The sequence below is a fragment of the Canis lupus genome, chromosome 10, assembly GCF_048164855.1.
Source record: "Canis lupus baileyi chromosome 10, mCanLup2.hap1, whole genome shotgun sequence".
Lineage (NCBI taxonomy): Eukaryota > Metazoa > Chordata > Mammalia > Carnivora > Canidae > Canis > Canis lupus.
The window spans coordinates 54558268-54577563 of record NC_132847.1 but is presented as its reverse complement, the minus strand read 5'-3'; the positions used below and the strand labels follow the sequence as shown (position 1 = coordinate 54577563).

General features: G+C 36.9%; 1 protein-coding gene across 10 annotated transcripts in view; it reads left to right on the top strand.

The window, feature by feature from the left end:
* Positions 1–18441, top strand: part of RNF38 (ring finger protein 38) — a 66486-nt gene extending 48045 nt beyond the window's left edge. For all 10 annotated transcript variants that reach the window (XM_072841944.1, XM_072841941.1, XM_072841945.1 and 7 more), the window contains 7 exons: positions 1050–1220; positions 3481–3642; positions 4401–4507; positions 6232–6316; positions 10386–10507; positions 12841–12940; positions 14993–18441. In XM_072841944.1, coding sequence (XP_072698045.1) covers positions 1050–1220; positions 3481–3642; positions 4401–4507; positions 6232–6316; positions 10386–10507; positions 12841–12940; positions 14993–15055 — 810 coding nt within the window. In that variant the 3' untranslated portion in view covers positions 15056–18441. The remainder of the gene's footprint in view (positions 1–1049; positions 1221–3480; positions 3643–4400; positions 4508–6231; positions 6317–10385; positions 10508–12840; positions 12941–14992) is intronic.
* The last annotated feature ends 855 nt before the right edge of the window (positions 18442–19296 follow it).

Sequence of the window (19296 nt, the reverse complement as noted above, 5' to 3'; positions counted from 1 at the left end):
TAATTATAATAACAGTTTAATAAAATTAGCTTAAAATTTGGTATATTTTCAAATGACATTACACATATTTGAATATCCTGAAGACAAAGCTTATGTATCAACACTTTATAATTCAACCTTGATAAAGGTTGGTTTTAGAGTACTAACATAGGACATTGAACTAGTTAATAAGTTAGCTTCAGAGGCTTTAGTGACCAACAGTAATAGTCTCAGCACCTACTGGATTTTAACAGGCACTTTGAGTGCTTGGTCTTCTGTCTCACTATAGGAAGCCCATGGTGAAAGTGATATCCTCATTTCCTAGATGATGAAATTGAAAATAACTTGCTTAATGTCATAAAGACAGTATGAAAGAGCAGAGATTCACACCTCTGTGAATTTCACAAATGAGGTTGCTGAAATCCAGAGAACTTAAATGACTTGTCTAAGGTCTTCAAAGTAATCTACTTTGCTAAAACTAAATATAATCCTAATATCCTCATTTAAATTTGAGATTAAAAGGAACACACAAATAGCAACACTAGTTTAATTGGTTAATTTATCCCAAGCTTGGTTTCTCAGTGATGGATTATGGAATCAGTGTGCTAAATTAGCAGACTAAAATATTGAGGAACAAAGATATTTAGCTGTGAGTTGGGCTCTTAATAAATTTTAGAAATTAATTATTTTTTATAATATTGAAAAGGGAGTTTCTTAGAAAGGAAAGCAATAATATCCACTACGTCTTGAGTTAAGTAGAACAACCTTCCTCTTCTCTGCAACACTTTTCACCCCATTTCATAGGTGTCAAAAAACTGAGGAAGTTAGATGCTTTTGACTGATGTGTCAGAACTATATAAAATACAGAACAATTACTAGTTACCAATATTTTACTGATAGCTGCAAAAATATACTTCTATTTAATTGTTAATAGAGGTTATTAAAACATTTTGGTATGATTGAGGGATATGGCAATGACATTTCCATCTCAGTGTATAGATTTTAAAAAATTATTATTACTAGTTATATATTCTGATACATTAAACAACAAATAACAATTTCTTTTACAGATGCTTCAAGCATGTTCAGTTCAGCACTTACCAGTACCATATGCTGCGTTCCCACCCCTTATTTCTAGTGACCCATTTCTTTTACATCCTCCTCACCTTTCTCCCCATCATCCTCCTCATTTGCCACCACCAGGCCAGTTTGTCCCTTTCCAAACACAGCAATCACGATCGGTAGGTATCTACTCTTATGTCTTTAATTTTCAGAGAATGTGTAGACCTAAGAGGCAGATTAATAGATATAATTTGTTACCATTTAAAAACTATAATTTAGCCATTCTTCTCGTTCTTAAAAGAATTAGGGAATTCACAGACATACAAATTAATATAGACATCTTTACCTAAAATTATCTTGGTTTCTTAAATCTATCTTTCTTTCTTTTTCTTTCTTTCTTTCTTTCTTTCTTCTTTCTTTCTTTCTTTCTTTCTTTCTTTCTTTCTTTCTTTCTTTTTTCTTTATTTTTCTTAAATTTTTCTAGTTATTTTATATGTCTCATATATAATTTAAATTTGTTCCCTCATATCTGCAATCCAGGAAGGTAAATCTGAAGGAAAATTCAGTTCTGTTTTATCCTTTTATGTATTTCTGAAATGGAAAATGAAAGTATTATAAAATTGTTTATAATTGCTACAATAATCACATTTGTTTAGTCAAGTAAATTTCTAAGCCTCAAATGTTTTTTTTGTTGTTTTTTTTAAAGTCCTGTTTTTCTACTATATTCTGATGAAAAAAATGAGACATCTATTAACATAATTGATTCTCTCTTGGGACCGGAATATAACTGAGATATATTATTTGGGGGGTGGAGTTGTTGGAAGAGATATAAGCACTGTAGAAGTAGAAAAGGGAGCACAGGAAGGAGGCCCAGATGTTTTTTGGACAGGCCAATTTAAACATCTGAACCACCAGGTATTGAGGGAGAATAGGAAAGAGAACTGGTTATGAACCATATGAAATGGTTAGGGGAGAAGATTTCAGTCCTGTGAAAGGAACCTGACCATGTATTCTAGCAGAATCTAACCATCCTTTACCAAGGATTTATGTACCATACTGGGTCTCAGGTAGAGGTGAACTTAACCTGGCTGCTCTCCTGAAAACTATAGAAGCCAATTGGGACAGAAGTTCAGCTAATCCAAAAAGTTACAACTACTCCTATAAGAAAATCCTTTATTAGAATCAGGGCAAGATTGATGCCAGGATTTTCCTTAGCTTCCAATACTGAGAATTCAAGGTTAAAACAAAATTTAGCCATTACTTATATTTGAGTTTGGAATCCTTTAAAAGATCTAGTCACATAGCCAAATCAGAACTTAGGTTCACTTATGTTGTCATAGTGTCAGCAGTTGGGATTTCTTTCAAGCATATATAGCTCCCAAACTGTGTTTGAATAGTGAATAATGTGTTGTCTAACTGCAGAAGGAAGTCAGACTAATCTTTAAGAATACATGTTCCTAAGAGAATCAGATACACAAAAATACGTATATAAATGTTCATGGCAGCGTTATTCCTAAGAGCCAAAAAATGGAAAGAGTTCAAATGATGCAGTGAATTATTTTTTCAATTATAAAAAGGAATGAAGTACTGATAACACAAAGTACAAGATGGATGAGCCTTGAAAATAATAGTGACAGAAGTCAGATGCAAATGACACATATATATGAAATGTCCAGAATAGGCAAATTTGTAGAAACGGAAGGTAGATTGACAATTGTGCAGGATTTGGGAGGGACTGGAAAAAGTAGGTAGTGAACTGCTAATGGCAGGTTTGTGGGGTGAAGGGTTGAACATGCTCTGGAATTAGACAGGGGTGATGGTTGCACAACTCCTGTGAATCTACTAAAATCTATTGAATTGTACCCCTTAGCAAGGTGATTTTTATAGTATGTGAATTATTTCAGTAAAGCTGTTGTGAAGACAACACATGCTGTGTGCTTTGCTTTTGTACGTTGTTTCAGTGTTCTTAGCATGCTTTTGAAGTAGGCTATGAATCTGTCAGTTCTATAGATAATATTGAAGTTAGCCCGTTTAGCCCTGGTTCATGCTCAGTTTCATGTTGGAGATTAAGTGTCTGACAATTTTGTGATTAGGTCAGTGTATCATGACTAAAAAAGAATTTTAACTTTCACATAATTGACTTATCACTTTCTCCTTTTTTAAGAGAAGTTTCAAATAGTAAAAAGAAATGTATCTTTGAATGGATAGTAGAAATGTTTAAATGACATGTTTCAGAGATTTTCTTATTGAAATCCAATTAAAGATAGGAAGATTTTACTGTAATCTCTATGTCCACGTGTATAAACTTGATTGGTCCAAACAGCAAGAAATACATGACCTTAAAGGTGTTTTGGGGAGAGTTAATTTTTATTATTATAAAACATCTGTCTAAACACTGGAAGTATATTAATATATTAGTTTGCATTTTTCCTCCTTCAGCCTCTGCAAAGGATAGAAAATGAAGTAGAACTCTTAGGAGAACATCTTCCAGTAGGAGGTTTTACGTACCCTCCGTCGGCTCATCCCCCAACATTACCTCCGTCAGCTCCTTTGCAGTTCCTAACCCATGATCCTTTGCATCAGGAGGTGTCCTTTGGAGTAGTAAGTTTTCATTCATTGTTTTTTTAATCTATTACTTGCTCTGATAACTTATTTGTTTTGAGTTCTGTTTGTATACAACTCTACATGTTTAGAATTTTAAATGTATTCTTGAAAGGGTTTGGTTGGAAAATTGTATTTAAATATATACCTAAGTTTTTTTTCTTTTTTTCTTTTTATTTATTTTTTTAAGAAAAATATTTATTTGAGAGATAGCTGCGAGGACAAGCAGGGGGGGGAGGATCAAAGGAAGAAGCATACTCTCTGCTGAGCAGGTAGCCCGATGTGGGACTCAATCCCAGGACCCTGGGATTATGACCTGAGCTGAAGGCAGACACTGGCTTACCATCCAAGCACTCTGTATTTTCTTTTTAAAAATACTTATTTTTAAAGAGAAAAAGAAAGCAGGGGGGAGGTGCAGAGGGAGAGGGACAAGCAGACTCCATGCTAAGTACGAAGCCCAAGGCGGGACACGATCCCAATACCTGAAATCATGACCTGAGCTAAGATGAAGAGTCAGACTCTCAACCGAATGAGCCACCTAGGCACCCCAACCATTAAAAAAACGCCTTAAGTGTATGTTTTAAACTAGTTGTATCTATGTTAACACTTTAATAAATACCAAATGTTATTTAAATAGTAAGGAATTTTGTAAGGTTTTTTGTTTTTTGTTTTTTGTTTTTTTTTTAAGAAGAAAGACTATTCGACAGAATAAAGGTGGTAGAATGATCTTAAATTGTTTTTAACATTTTCCCCTACAGCCTTATCCTCCATTTATGCCTCGGAGGCTCACAGGACGTAGTAGATATCGATCCCAGCAGCCAATACCACCTCTCCCTTATCATCCCAGCTTACTACCATATGTGTTGTAAGTTCTGTTTTTCTCATTTTAGTGAATTCTGAATTTTTATACCCTTGACAACTCTCTCTTTTATGAATACCTTCTCTGATACATGATTTAGGGTGTATGAGAGATTTGTTTAGAAATTAAGGGGTTTGGGGTGGGGAACAAATGTAAGGGTGAAATAAAGAGAAGAGCCAAGAACAAGAGAGAAGTGGGAGAGGAAGGAATTTGTGAGCCAGAAAGTAGGTTTTTTTTAAGATTTTTATTTATTTGAGAGAGAGAGAGAGAGAGAGCATGAGTTAGGGGAAAGGGACAGAGGGAAAGAGACAAGCAGACTTTCTGCTGAGCAGGGGACCCCCGCCCCCGATCATGATCTGAGCTGAAGGCAGACACTTAGCCTGCTGAGTCACCCAGGTACCCTGAATATACAGCTTTTGATATTGCTGCTTTTCTCAAGGAAAGAGGGAACAGAGAAGTTATGTCAATGCCTTAGAAATACTGTTAGAATTAAGTGTGTAACAAGCGCCCAAGGGTTATGGGTCATATTTCTTTGTTTCTCCCCCCCCTTTTTTTTTGTTTTAAGATTATTTATTTATTTATTTACTCATGAGAGACACAGATTGCGAGATAGATACAGGCAGAGGGAGAAGCAGGCTCCATACAGGGAGCCCAACGTGGGACTCAGTCCCGGGTCTCCAGGATTACGCCCTGAGCCGAAGGCAGACGCTCAACCACTGAGACACCCAGGCGTCCCATATTTCTCTCTTGTAATGAAGTTCAGAAGTAGTCAATTCAGGGACCACTTGTTAGCCTCATAAATAAGAAATGGTTCTACCAAACTTAAAATTTTATGACTTCCTCTACATGATTGAAGATGGCTCCCAAGTTCTAGCCATTTTATCCACATTCCAGCTATCAAAAATGAAAACGGATCTCTCTGCTTACTTGCCTCCTCTCAAGGATACTTAGTTGCATGTGTTACTTCTACCTACATCCGGCTGGCTAGAATTCAGTCTGATGTCTATAATTACCTTCTAAGAAGACTAGGAAATTTTTTATACAGAGAGCCATGTGCTTGTACTACACTAGTTTGATAATTGTAGCTTTATTATAAGTCTTAAAATCAGATAGTGTCACAACTTGGTTCTTAAAATTATTTTAAAGTCTTACATGATCCATATAAAGTTTAAAATCAAATCAGTTTCTACCAAAATACAGCTTGCTGGGTTTTTTGTAGGGGCTGCATGAAATTTATAGATCAGTTTTGGAGGAGAATTGATATCTTCTTGTCTGCTTAACAGTATATTTCTCTATTTGTTAATTTAAACAAAATTTCCTGCAGTATTTTTAGTTTTTAATTATGTAGGTCTTGTACATGTTTGGTTAAATTAATCCCTAATATTTCATTTAAAAAATATTTTATTTATTGATGAGAGACACAAACACAGAGAGAGGCAGAGATACAGGCAGAGGGAGAGAAGCAGGCTCCAAGCAGGGAGCCGGATGCGGGACCCAATCCCAGGACCCCAGGATCAGGCCCTGGGCTGAAGGCGGCGTTAAACCACTGAGCCACCCAGGCTGCCCATTAATGTCAGTTTTTATATATTGCCAGTCAAGTCCCTTTCTTTAAAAGGGTTGCCACTGATTAACACTGACCATTCTTTTTCCCTGTAGCATTAACCTTGTTCTTCCTATCCTGTTCATTTATGTAATGTACCAATGTATGAATGCTAATGTTTTCACTGCAGATCAATGCTTCCAGTGCCACCTGCAGTGGGCCCGACTTTCAGCTTTGAATTGGATGTGGAAGATGGAGAAGTAGAAAATTATGAGGTTAGTCGGTAAATTTATTTGGGGAGTGTTGTATGCATAAGAAGTATTGTTCTACTCATTCACTCATTCATGTAATTAAACACGCATTTGATAATTCCCCTATACATTTCACAATGCGAATGTATAAAAAAAAAAAGTGGTCAGCATCCTTAGGATATTTCTACATGTACCACACAGCTATGATAATGAAATAGGCTTTGGTGATGCATTAGAATTACATAAAATTCCTTTAAGAGACTGTAAATGAGGAAACAGTGAATTATGATTGAATGTTCTGAAAAGATTTTGTGGAAGGACAGGTGTTGGAGCTGGTTCCTAAAGGATGGAAAGGCTGCTTCATGCATGAGATTGAGGTAGAGAAGTGCTGGATATTCTTATGGCACGGCATATGATTGGTGGCTAAAATGAAAGGGAGAAAATGGAGATTTGTTTGAAAAGTTCAACTGGCTGTTCTTGAATATATGTATGCCCTGCTTAGAGACAAAATTTTGACTGTTGTGAGAGGAAGGAGCTGCTAAGTATCTTTGGTGCTTATGGCATCAAACGTCTACCTTTATGAGTCCAAACTCTGCTGGTAGCATGAAGGAATAGATGGGAATGGTCAGACATCAGTGGAAGGAAGAGTAACCTAATAGATTGGGCAAATTATAAAACTATGCAATTAACCATGGGAACTCCAAATGTATAAGAGTCTTATCTTAAAAGACTTTTTTCTTTTTTATTCTTAAAATTCTTAAATATAATTTAATTTGAGAGACTCAACAGGAATTGATCACTGAATGATTTGTGGTAGTGTCGGGTGTGTGTAGGGGGCTTGCAAAAGAAGATGCTCTGCAAAAAGGATTGCAGTAGTTGAAGAATGCAGAATGAAAGATGACAGGTCAAGTAGATGATGTGGACGTTATTATATTATTTGAGATTAGGAATAGGCATGCAGTTTAGGGGTTGGAAGGGAACTTTGTATTGTTGAATGTGACAATGTGACTTTTTTATACTGGTACTTCTCTTTCTCACCCCAGCCTCACTCAGTCTCTATTTATACAATGTGACTAGAACCTAGGGATGGAGAAGGGACAAAACCATACACACATAATCTTAAAGCACCTTTGTTTTTGTTTGTTTATTTTTTTAACATGTGGAAGAGATCAGGCCAAATACTATATATTCTTCTACCAAAAAACTAGTGTTTTTGTTTTTTTTTAAGATTTTATTTATTCATGAGAGACACACACACACAGAGAGGCAGAGACACAGGCAGAGGGAGAAGCAAGCTCCATGCAGGGAGCCCGACGTGGGACTCGATCCCAAGACTCTGGGATCATGGCCTGGGCTGAAGGCAGTTGCTCAACCACTGAGCCACCCGGGCATCCCCTCCTTTATAGTTTTCAAAATGTATTGTGTCATTTTCCTTCTACATATGTAATCACACTGCACTGTCCTTTGGATTCCAGTTCCAGATTTTTAGAGAGAGAAAGGGGCTGTAATAATTTTCCTGGTTTATTTCTACACTGATGATGTTAGTTTTGTACAAAGGAGTTGGTTATCATTTAGGCATTCTGTACTAAAATGAAGTCCTAAGTCATGCTGCTGAAAAGGACAGCTCTTTGTTAAATAGATCATGTGTACCCATCAATGGAAAAAAGCAGTGATACCATCCCAACATAAGAAAAATACTTTTTATTTGGCATTGGAGTACCTTTCTAAACTATACTTTGGGTTAAATATGTTTGATCTTCTGTAGTCATACTTGGTCCAGACTCTTGCTTTTCTGGTTTTGAATCTACCTGCTACGTTCTTGCCTAAGTGCCTTTATTCCCCTATCCTTCTGCCTAAGAACTTCCCTCTCCTCCACATTTTGAAACATAACTTTTTTAAGACCTAGCTAAAAGTACTGCCTCTGTGAAAGGCATTTCTAGTCCATTCCCAGATCTTTTTTTTTTTTTTTTTTAAGATTTTATTTATTTGTTCGAGACAGAGAGGCAGAGACATAGGCAGAGGGAGAAGCAGGCTCCATGCAGGGAGCCCAACATGGGACTCGATCCCGGGTCTCCAGGATCAGGCCCTGGGCTGAAGGTGGCGCTAAACGCTGAGCCACCCGGGCTGCCCTACATTCCCAGATCTAAATGAGTCCCTCCCTCCTTTTTGTTCTTAAAGTTCTTATAAAAACATCCATACTAATCATGTCTTAGCTTCGGTTCTCTTGCTTGCTAGATCATATAAATTCATTGAAGGCTTGCTTATCATAGCCTCATTTAGTAAGGGTTTTTAATGAACACACTTTATTGAATATAATTGTTATAAGTTGTTTTAATTGACCTAAGTGTCCTATAGTATAAACATTAGAGGTATAAAAGATTTATATCAGCTGTATCCTAAGTTTTATCTGCTAATTGTAATTGGCATCAATTAAATTTACAAATTTACTGTCTAGCATTTTAGAAGGACTTAGGGGCATGCATGGTGAAGGGAGACCACTTTATTTAGACGACCCAATTCTCCAAATAAGCTGTCCCATATTAAGGCATAAGTATCATAGCATTAATTATTGAGATTTTGGGAAATTCTGTTTCTTTCATTGTCCATCGTCATTTCATTTTTAGCCATTCTTTTAACCCTTTGGCAGCCTAAAAAAGAGGGGAAAGCAGCCTACAAAAGGCTGCCAGATTGTAGGATAAAGCAAATGATTAATTAGAGACATTGAAAACTGGGAGAAAGGAGGCACTGGTGTAAAATAAATAAGCATAACAGCAGCCATGTACTGAAGCATAACTGTCTTAAAATCATGATTTCTTAGTGATAACTTCAAAAAATAAAAAACTCACTGCTCTTTTTTTACCTTTTCTTTATCTTAACGATTTTTATTTATTCATTCATGAGAGAGGCAGAGACACAGGTAGAGGGAGAAGCAGGCTCTGTGCAGGGAGCCCAATGTGGGACTCGATCCTGGGTCTCCAGGATCATACCCTGGGCTGAAGGCAGTGTTAAACCGCTGAGGCACCTGGGCTGCCCCTTATTTTACCTTTTCTATTTAAATTATGTTGAGTACAGTTTGATATAGAACAGTGCCTTATTATAATAATATCACACCTAATAAATTAAGAAAGTGATAGAATGTTACCATTTTGCCATCTTTAATGGATTTGTGGACCTAGGCAGTGTTACATCAGTGGTTGCTAACATAGCAGGTAGGCATGTTGAGTCTTATGATGGAAATAGTCAAAGCTACCAATTTATAGCAAGTACAGGGGAAAGAAAATACAAGTAGGTTCAGTGAGCAAAATTCAGAGTGTGGGGATTTGTACAAGCCATTGACCTTGTTTGTTCAACAGATAAAAGAAGAATAAAAAAGATATTAGACACATACCAAGCAGCAGTAATGTATAGATTTTTTTGGATCCTGATTCGAACAAACTGTATTTAGTGTTTTTGAAAATAATTGAAACAACCCCCCCCAAAAAAAAAGAAAATAATTGAAACAGGCAATTGGCATTTAAAGGAATTGTTAATTTTTTAAGTGTGATGATACTGTGGTTCTGTTCTTTTAAAACATCTTTTATTTTTTAGTAGGGTGGTTCTCAACTTAGGGACAGTTTTACTTCCCAAATGGTAGGTATTTAACAACATCTGGAGACATTGTTGGTTGTTACAACTAGGGGTATGGCGTTATTGGCATCCAGCAGCTTAGAGGCAAGTGATGCTGCTAAACATTCTACAATGTACAAGGACGGCTCCCCTCAATAAAATTTTGTCTGGCCCAAAATGTCAGAAGCGCTGAGGTGGGCAGATTGTTTTAAAGATATACACAGAACTATTTTACCAGTGAAATAAATGTTTTAGTTTTGTTTCAAAATAATCTGGAGTTTAGAGTGGACAGTGCTTCATGAAATTATTGTTGAGGCTGGGTAATAGGCATGTGAAAATTCATATACTTTTTTCTAGTATTGTACATATTTAAAATTTTCTATAATAAAGATAGGGTTGATTTTTCTTTTGTTTGTTTCTTGGGTTTTTTGATTTTTGAAATAGAAAACTTAGAGATAAAAGTTATGTCTCCTTTTTCCTTCTCTAGGCCCTGTTAAACCTGGCAGAGCGACTGGGAGAGGCTAAACCCCGAGGACTGACTAAAGCAGATATTGAACAGCTTCCTTCTTATCGGTTCAATCCTAACAACCACCAGTCAGAACAGACTTTGTAAGTACAATTTTCCAACATCACTCTGAAATTTCCTTTTCTGCCTTTATAAAAGAAAGCTTGAGAGTCAGAGATAACTTGATAAAAATAAGTAGTCTCTGTTGCATACTCCAGGCCTGTTGTGCTATCTGATAAGGTAGCCACAGTCATGTAGGGCTGTTTAGATTAAATAAGAAGTTAAGTTTCTTTATTGCACTAACTAATGATGCCGTGTTAGAAGACGTAGAATATTTCTGTCTCAGAAAGTTCTTTTCGACAGTCCTGTTCTGGATTTTCAGGTTGCCTACAAATTTTGTGTTTTCTACTTCAAACTTTATAAGATTGAAGGGTCTCCTACATGTAAAGGTTGATGTTTTTACCTAAACATTGTGCTTATTATAGTATCTTTAATAATCACTTTACAGAGATAAAATTCACATGTAAAGTGTACAATTTGTTTTTTTCCTATATTCATAGAGTTTTGCAGCCATCTTCAGATTTGAATATACACTGTTTCTTCACCCCATAAAGAAACCTCTCACCTATTAGCAGCCACTTTGCATTTTCCCCCAACCCTGTCTAGCATAGCTCCCAAGAAATTTACTTTTTAAAAATCTCTATTGATTTGCCTGTCCTGGACATTTCACATAAATGAGATCATACAATATGTGCTCTTTTATGTATGGCTTCTTTCACTTAAAGTTTTCAAGGTCCATCATGTTGCTTGTATCAGTACTACTTCTGTCCCTTTTGTGGCCAAATAATATTTCACCAAATACTGTTTATCCCTTCCTCAATTGATAGACATTTGGGTTATTACTGTGTTTTGACTAGTAATAATACTACTGTGAACGTTTGTGTACGGAATTTTCCTGTGGATGTATATTTTCATTTCTCTGAAATATCTGATGGATCATATGACTTTGTTTAATCTCTCTTTTTTTTTAAGATTTTATTTATTTATTCATGAGTGACACAGAGAGAGAGAGGCAGAGACATAGGCAGAGGGAGAAGCAGGCTCCATGCCAAGAGCCTGACATGGGTCTCAATCCCGGGTCTCCAGGATCACGCCCTGGGCTGAAGGTAGTGCTAAACCACTGAGCCACCCAGGCTGCCCCTAACCTTTTTAAAAAGTTTCTTATTCATTTATGAATTTATTCATGGGGTTCAAACTTAGAACCCTGAGATCGAGTCACATGTTCTTCTGACTAAGCCAGCCAAGCACCCCAACTTTTTTTTTCTAACTTTGTTTAACCTTTTGAGAGCTTCCAGTTTTTTCCACAGTGGATATACCATTTTACATTCCCACCAGCAAATATATGTAAAGTTTCTCCACATCCTCTCCAGTGCTTATTATTATCTGTCTTTTGGTTCTAGCTGTCCTCGTGGGAGTGAAGTGGTGGTATCTTACTAAGGTTTTGTTTGTTTTGTTTAAAGATTTTATTTATTTATTCATGAGAGATACACAGAGAGGGTCAGAGACATAGGCAGAGGGAGAGGCAGGCTCCTCATAGGGAGCCCAGTCTGGGGCTTGATCATACCCTGAACCAAAGGGAGACGCTCAACTGCTGAGCCAACCAGGCATCCCTCTTACTAAGGTTTTATCTCCATTTCCCAGGTGGCTAATGATGTTGAGTTCTTTTACTGTACTTATTTGCCACCTATATATCTTCTTTGGAGAAATTTCTCTATCCTTTGCTATTTTTAAAAATTGGGTTGTCTGTTATTGAATTGTAGAAGTTATTTATACATACATGTCATTCCCTTACAAGTTACAATTTTCAAAAGTGTCTCCCATTTTGTAAGTTGTCTTTCACTTTCTTAATGATGTCTTTTGAAGCACAAGTTTTTTGTTTTAATGTTCAATTTAACTACTTTCTGTTGTTTTTTGTGCTTTTGGTGTCACCTGTGTTAAAACACTGCTTATTTCAAGGTCATGAAGATTTACCTCTTTTAAGAGTTTAGTAGTTTTTAGCTCTTAATTTAGGCTTTTGCCCCCCCCCCCCCAATTTTTCTGTTAATTTTTCTATATCGTGTAAGGTTAGGGGTCCAACTTCATTCTTTTGTATATGGATGTCCAATTGTTCCAACACCATCGGTCAAATATTATAGTGTCTTCAGTATGCTGAAGCTTGGATGTTTAACCAGAAGTTTTCTTGGTGATCTCTTAGTAAAGCAGAACATTCTAAATGTTTTAATATCCTGATTTTTTTCAGGGTATTGATTGTTTTTCTTAAAATTTAAATGACCGTTTGAAAACTGAAATGGTAAATGGTTTTCTAGGCTTCGGTAGTCATAACAAAATAGAAAACCACATGGATTTATGGTTAAACGATCTTTTTGGTTTTTTTTAGGTGTGTAGTATGCATGTGTGATTTTGAGTCAAGGCAGCTACTTAGAGTTTTACCCTGTAACCACGAGTTCCATGCCAAGTGTGTCGACAAATGGCTTAAGGTAAAGTGATGGTGTCTATGAAGAGAATAACGTTGAATTTTCTTTTTTATTGCCCATAGTTTAATGTAGAATAAGTCCATTGTTTGGTGGAGGGTGGGTAAGGAGACAAAACTTCCACTGATTTCTGCAAATGAAGAGAAAAAGGCCAGTAAAAATTAACTAGAGTTATCAAAATGGGAGTGATTGTAGAAAGTTGGAGTGATTGAAAATCAGTTATCTGTCCTTGATCACAGTATATTCTTTCTAGTGGTGTGTAGGGACAAGGCCGAAACTTGCAGAGCCAGTTTCCCTTAAGAGTTTTGGAGGGGACTTCACTGGAGCTCTTTTGTTAGAAATTTACATGGGAAATGAACCAGTAGTGCTTTTATTTAATTCTGGTTTTTTTCTTTTGTAAATACAAAAAAAACAAGGATATAAATTTTGTATTTTATAGTTGTTGAATAAAAATAGGATGCAGCAAAATAATTGAAAATAGTCAACTTTATTATTTTAAGAGTATTCTGATTAGAAAATAATACCCCCACTCGATTATATAAGGTCACAGTTTGGTGAAGAAGACAGATGAGTTCAAATAGAATCAGTCCTCTGTGTGAGCACAGAGTAAGGGGGCCCTGTTTAGCTCAAACTGAATCCTGAAGGCAAAGAATCCTAATTTTTTAGAAGTAGAATGTATTATACATGCACGGCCCTGCCATGTGGGAGCAGAGATCAGTAAAGAGCAGATTCCATGTGGCTGATGGAGAGGGTGGCAGGAGAAGAGACGTTTAAAGATATGGCCAGTGACCAGCTTTTGTGAGGTCGTGATGAATATGAGGGATTGTGGACTTGATTCCCGAAGCGATGTGGAAGGCTATGGCTGAGATTGTGTTCAGGAAGATGACTGATCTCTGTTTGGAGAATGGAAAAGGAAAGATATTTCTAAGAGACTTTGAGATGGAATGATGATGATCTGGGCTAAACAGAGAACAAATACTGGCAGTTGGATAAGAAGAAGAGGACTGATTGGAGAGCTACCATAATGTACAAATGGGAGTTTTTGACGAATAATGGGTCTTAGAAAGTAAAGGTGCAGGTGAGTCAAGGCAGCTACTTGATGCTTAGATGCTTTGTGGCTTTGGCAACTCAGAAAATGGTGGTGCCATTTGTTGAGAGGGGGTTTTAAGCTGATTATTCAATCTGTCTGATCTGGTGATAGCTAATCTTGTTTATATGTTGAAACAGACATATTAAATCAATCTTTGGCTGCTAAGTCTTTGAGTTTGTGGTCAATTTTTTTTTTTTTTAAGATTTTATTTATTTGAGAGAGAGCACAAGCAGAGGCAGAGGGAGAAGCAGACTCCCCTACTGAGCAGGGAGCCTGATGCAAGGCTCTGTCCCAGGACCCTGGGATCATGAACTGAGCTGAAGGCAGATGCTTAACCAACTGAGCCACCCAGATACCCTGTGGTATATTTTTTATTTTTTTTAAGATTTTTTTTTTTAATTTATTCATGAGAGACAGAGAGAGGCAGAGACATAGGCAGAGGGAGACGCAGGCTTCATGTGGGGAGCCTGGTGTGGGACTCAATCCCAGGACCCCAGGATCACAACCTGAGCCAAAGGCAGACGCTCAACTGCTGAGCCATCCAGGCGCCCTGTGGTGTATTTTTTAAAAGAGATTAGGGATGCCTGGGTGGCTCAGCAGTTGGGCATCTGCCTTTGGCTCAGGGCGTGATCCCGGAGATCTGGGATTGCGACCCACATCAGGCTCCTGTGGGGAGCTTGCTTGTGTATCTGCCTCTTTCTCCATGTCTCTCATGAAGGAAGGAAGGAAGGAAGGAAGGAAGGAAGGAAGGAAGGAAGGAAGGAAGGAAGGAAGGAAGGAAGGAAGGAAGGAAGGAAGGATCGATCTTTCAAAAAATAAATAAGAGATAAAATGATTACTTTGTACTTTTTATAAAGGAATAAAGAATGTAAATACTATCTATTTGGGAAATAAAAATATCTCATTGCTTTTAACATGTTACATTGTATTAGTCACAATGCAGACAAATTTTCTCTCTTGTCTTTTAGGCAAATCGTACTTGCCCAATCTGCCGAGCTGATGCTTCCGAAGTGCATCGGGATTCAGAATGACCAACCTAAGAGCACAAATTTAGTTTGGGTGTTCCTCATCACATGTATATACGGACTCTTCATTGAACTTAATCTGTGTGGCTTCCAGCCCTCCCTTTACCAAAAGGGTCAATGGACCTTTCTTTGCACTGTGTGACTTAATCAACTATAAAAGCTTACAATTAGTCTTCACAATTATGGGATTGTTATACTAACCGTGTGATTGGAACTCCAAAGACTTTTTCTTTAGCTTAATTTTGTGTGTGCACTAACATTCCCTGGTTTTTGTGTGATCATTCCGAGTGTTGCTGCAAGATTACAGTGGACGTGATCTTTTAGCATGTGCTTTTATAAAAAGTGGTAGCTCCAGATGATATAGCAATCTACCTTATATAGAGCCTTCAGAAACTGTGAGTGGAAATGAATGCAGCGTATGACTGTTGGTGATAAATGTATCTGTGTGTGAGAGTGTGCGCGCAACTACTTGTGTGAGGGCATGGTAGCTAAATGTGTGTATGAGATCCTATATACCAGCATGTACCAAGAATGTGTGTGTAGTTTTAATTATGCTGCAATGTATAATCTGGTGTGTTATTTAAACAGCACTAGTACTGTACACTGGTTTTTTCCCTTGTGTTTGCTGTTGCACACTGATTGCTAAGGGTGCATCAATGATAAGCATTGAATACTCCATACCCTTTCTTCCCAATGAATGGAATGAGAAAAGCCTTCTTCCTTTGCTTCAGGCAGCTGTCACCTTCTCTTCGTTGGTGGTCCCAGGTGGGTCACTTAAGAAAAAAAAGTGTAACAGATTTCTCACTCCATGAACCTGATTTTTTGATTCTGTTGTGAAAAATTTTTTAATCTCCAACTTGCTGTTTCCAAAAAGAAGGTGCAATATCATACATCATCAGTTAGCAATATTAGCATTTCAATCAGTGATTTGAATGTTGATACTCTCTTGTTTTTTCCTTTACATTTCCAGTAAGCTTCTTACAGGAAGTACCTGTGATTTTTTTTTTTTTTGATGTTTAGATTTGTAGTCTATTCTGAAGATATTTGAGTAATATATTTCTCAGTATACTGCTGGTCCCATGAAGTCTCACTTCTCTACTTCCACCAGAACAAAATCTGTTAACTAATTCAGCTTGACTTCTGTTATGTTCTTTGTTAAGCTCTCATAGGCAACTAAATTGTTTTAAGGAACTGTATTTTTTGTTTGTATCGATTCACCTGCCAACCTCCAATTCTGAAAGTTGTCTAGTTCTTCCCTCAGTAAATGTGCTTCTCATGGAAACCCTCATTTCCAGGATGGATCAAGTGCTGTGACAGCTCAAATTCTTAGACCTGATGTGCTTTGATGTTCTATTGCTTTTTTAAAATGTTTTTGTTTGAGAAAAATTTAATATAACAGGTCCAGAATACTTGCAGTATAAATGAAGATTTGATTTTTGTATAAAAAATAATGCTGTAAAACAGGAATTGACCTTCATTTAGTTGATCTGAAATAATACATAGCTATGTGGGTTTGTTTTTTTAATAGGTCCATTGAGGATCATTTAGATTGTTTAAAGTCATTTTTCCAGCAGTGTTTTGATTCGTCCCTCGTTCTTTTATTGTCTTCAGCATCGTCTGCCTCTTCCTGCAGTTGAGGTCATTGCTTTGTTTGCAGTAGCACAAACTGCATAATCCCAGTCAGGACTGTGATGACTTGCTGCCAGCCTCACTCAGCTTTCAGTTGGCTCTGTGTCAGTTTTCTACTCAGACAGTGTTAACTACTTGTTACTGCCATGCTACTTGCCTTCCCTTGAAGTCTCTATAAGCTCATCCCAGCTTAGAGTTCAGTAAAGTCAATTCTCACAGAAGCACAATTTTGCCCTTTTCCAGACACTGTTGCCTCTATCTAGTCATACAAATAGGATTTTGCACACTTTCTGTTTGCCCCTGTATTTGTCAGTGCATCAGAAATACATCTCAACAGTGCTAAAGTGCACATGTTACTTTTCAATCATTAGGACCTTCCCCACCTGTTCCTGATGAATAAAAAGCGCGTTGAAGACCAAAATTATTGGCATAATAATCAGCTACATTACGAATCACGTATAGTTTGATCTTTATTTTTTTTAATTATAAAAAATCATGTTTAAAATGGCAAAAAGCCCATGTTATACATAGACTCTTTTATATAGCTGCAAAAAATTTATATCTGTACAGATCTAACATAACACTACTACACTCAGTATTCATTTTATTGAAGCATGCAAGTAAAGCACTTTTCTAATTTATATAGATACCTAATTAACAAGGCACATTGTACTAATGACTAGGAAAAGTAGCTCTATCTTCCCTCTGACGATGAATTCTTGTCATAATATCCCTTTTCCAGCAAATTTTTGAGAGGCAGTTGGCAAATTAGGAGGCAGCAGGGTCTATTTTGGTAAAATCCTGAAGTAATTGTTGCACTCTTGTGACTGATCTCTCTTTGGGAATGTCTTTCTTTGCATGGGGCCCTTAGAGATGTGTACAGACTTGCTTTTTAAATGGTTAGCGCGTATTAGGAGCATACATGCATGTGTTCTGAACCAACTCAGACTAGCCACGGTGAACAACTTCATGGCTAGCAAAAGAGAACAGTTGATTTGTGCCCAGCTGTTGTCACCTTGAGCGATGCATCAGATAGCAGGCAGATGTTGGTTTGTTGCCTTCTTCCTCTTTTCTCCTAAAACAATATTGGCTTTACCATCTTAACTCTGCTGTGGGGTTTCATTTTGTGTTGTTTTGCATGAATTTTCATCTTTGAATTTTTTTTTAGCCGCACTCCCCTTCCCCCAATAGAACAAAACAAACAATAAGGCCTCCAGGTATCAAGATCTCATTAGGATTTTCTCTCCTGAATTTTTTTGAGCAAAATCTGGAAAATGTGAAAGCATATTTAGATTTTATACACTCTCTGAAATGTGATTTATTAAGATTCTTAAATTTGGGCCTCTTATAGTATTTTGAATGAGATCTACCAACTCAAAGAGAATATTTTTCACAGATATCTTTAGGCCTTCATTAGAAAGCTATTTTCCCCCCTGTTGGTACATTTGGTTACCTCATTTTTGCTGTTTGTTTCAGATTATGAAAGCTTACAGGGGTGTTTTTTGGAATCATTTGCTGAGTCATTTCCTCAAATCATATTCCATTGTATCAGTTAACATATAGTTTTAAATGTACGTATTATAAATATCTGTAACCAAATCATTTGAAGGCTTGATAAATTTTTAACAAAGTTTGTACATTTTTTATGAAAGTTACTAGTAATGCTTTACTAAGTAGTGCAATGAATTTTTATTTTTAATCCCTGTGCCCAATTTTGGAGTTGAGAGGGTTGTTGGTAATAAATGTATGATGTACACTTAAAACATTTTGTTGTGTTTCATGTTACTATGTTAGGGAAGGGGTAGGGTTGTATGTACTTGGAAGGAGGGTTGAAGGGGGGGGATTCCAGCAGGAAGATGGAGCTGTTGAGCTACCTGTGGCTGGATTTAAGTTTTTAGAGTATAATTCAGAATTTTTTCTTCATTTGTGTAAGTATCTTAGAAACATGAAAACAACCATTATAACAAATGGAACAGAATTCTATCATTTAGAAAGCCAAGAAGATAGCTGAATGTAGCCACACATGTGGCATAGCTTATTGAACAGTAGGGCTATATCGTAGGTAACTAGTTTCTTTCTATATATGTTAACCATAAGATGCCGGAAATAAGATTACAGGAGATAAATGGGCAAATTTGTCCACATAATAGGAAAAGAGAAGCCTGTTTGTCATTTTATATAACAAGTTGTGTAATTCCTATGACCAAAAAGAAATAAAATATGTTATTGGAGAAGGAAAGTAGAAACAAAATACAAAAAGTTGAGGATGAAGAATAGATTGCACTTCTCTTCGCTCAGGAAGCAGTCATTGTTTGGCCTGAGGGAAGGTGATGCCCTCTGACTGGCTCCAGTACTTAACTGATGGAAGAATTCCATAAAGTGACCATGTTTTGATTGTTTCACGTCTCCAGTATATTGGAAAGAATGTTTGTGTTGGATTTTGAATGCCCCAAAACTTGTGCTGTCCTACAGGAGAGGCTTTTATTACTCCGTACATACCTGTGCACTATCACATGACTCTCAACAGTAAGGCAGGGACTCTCATGCAGCTATTTAGCATTTGAACTGTGGACAGTCCAAACTGAGATGTACTGGAAATTTGTACACTGAGTTTCAAA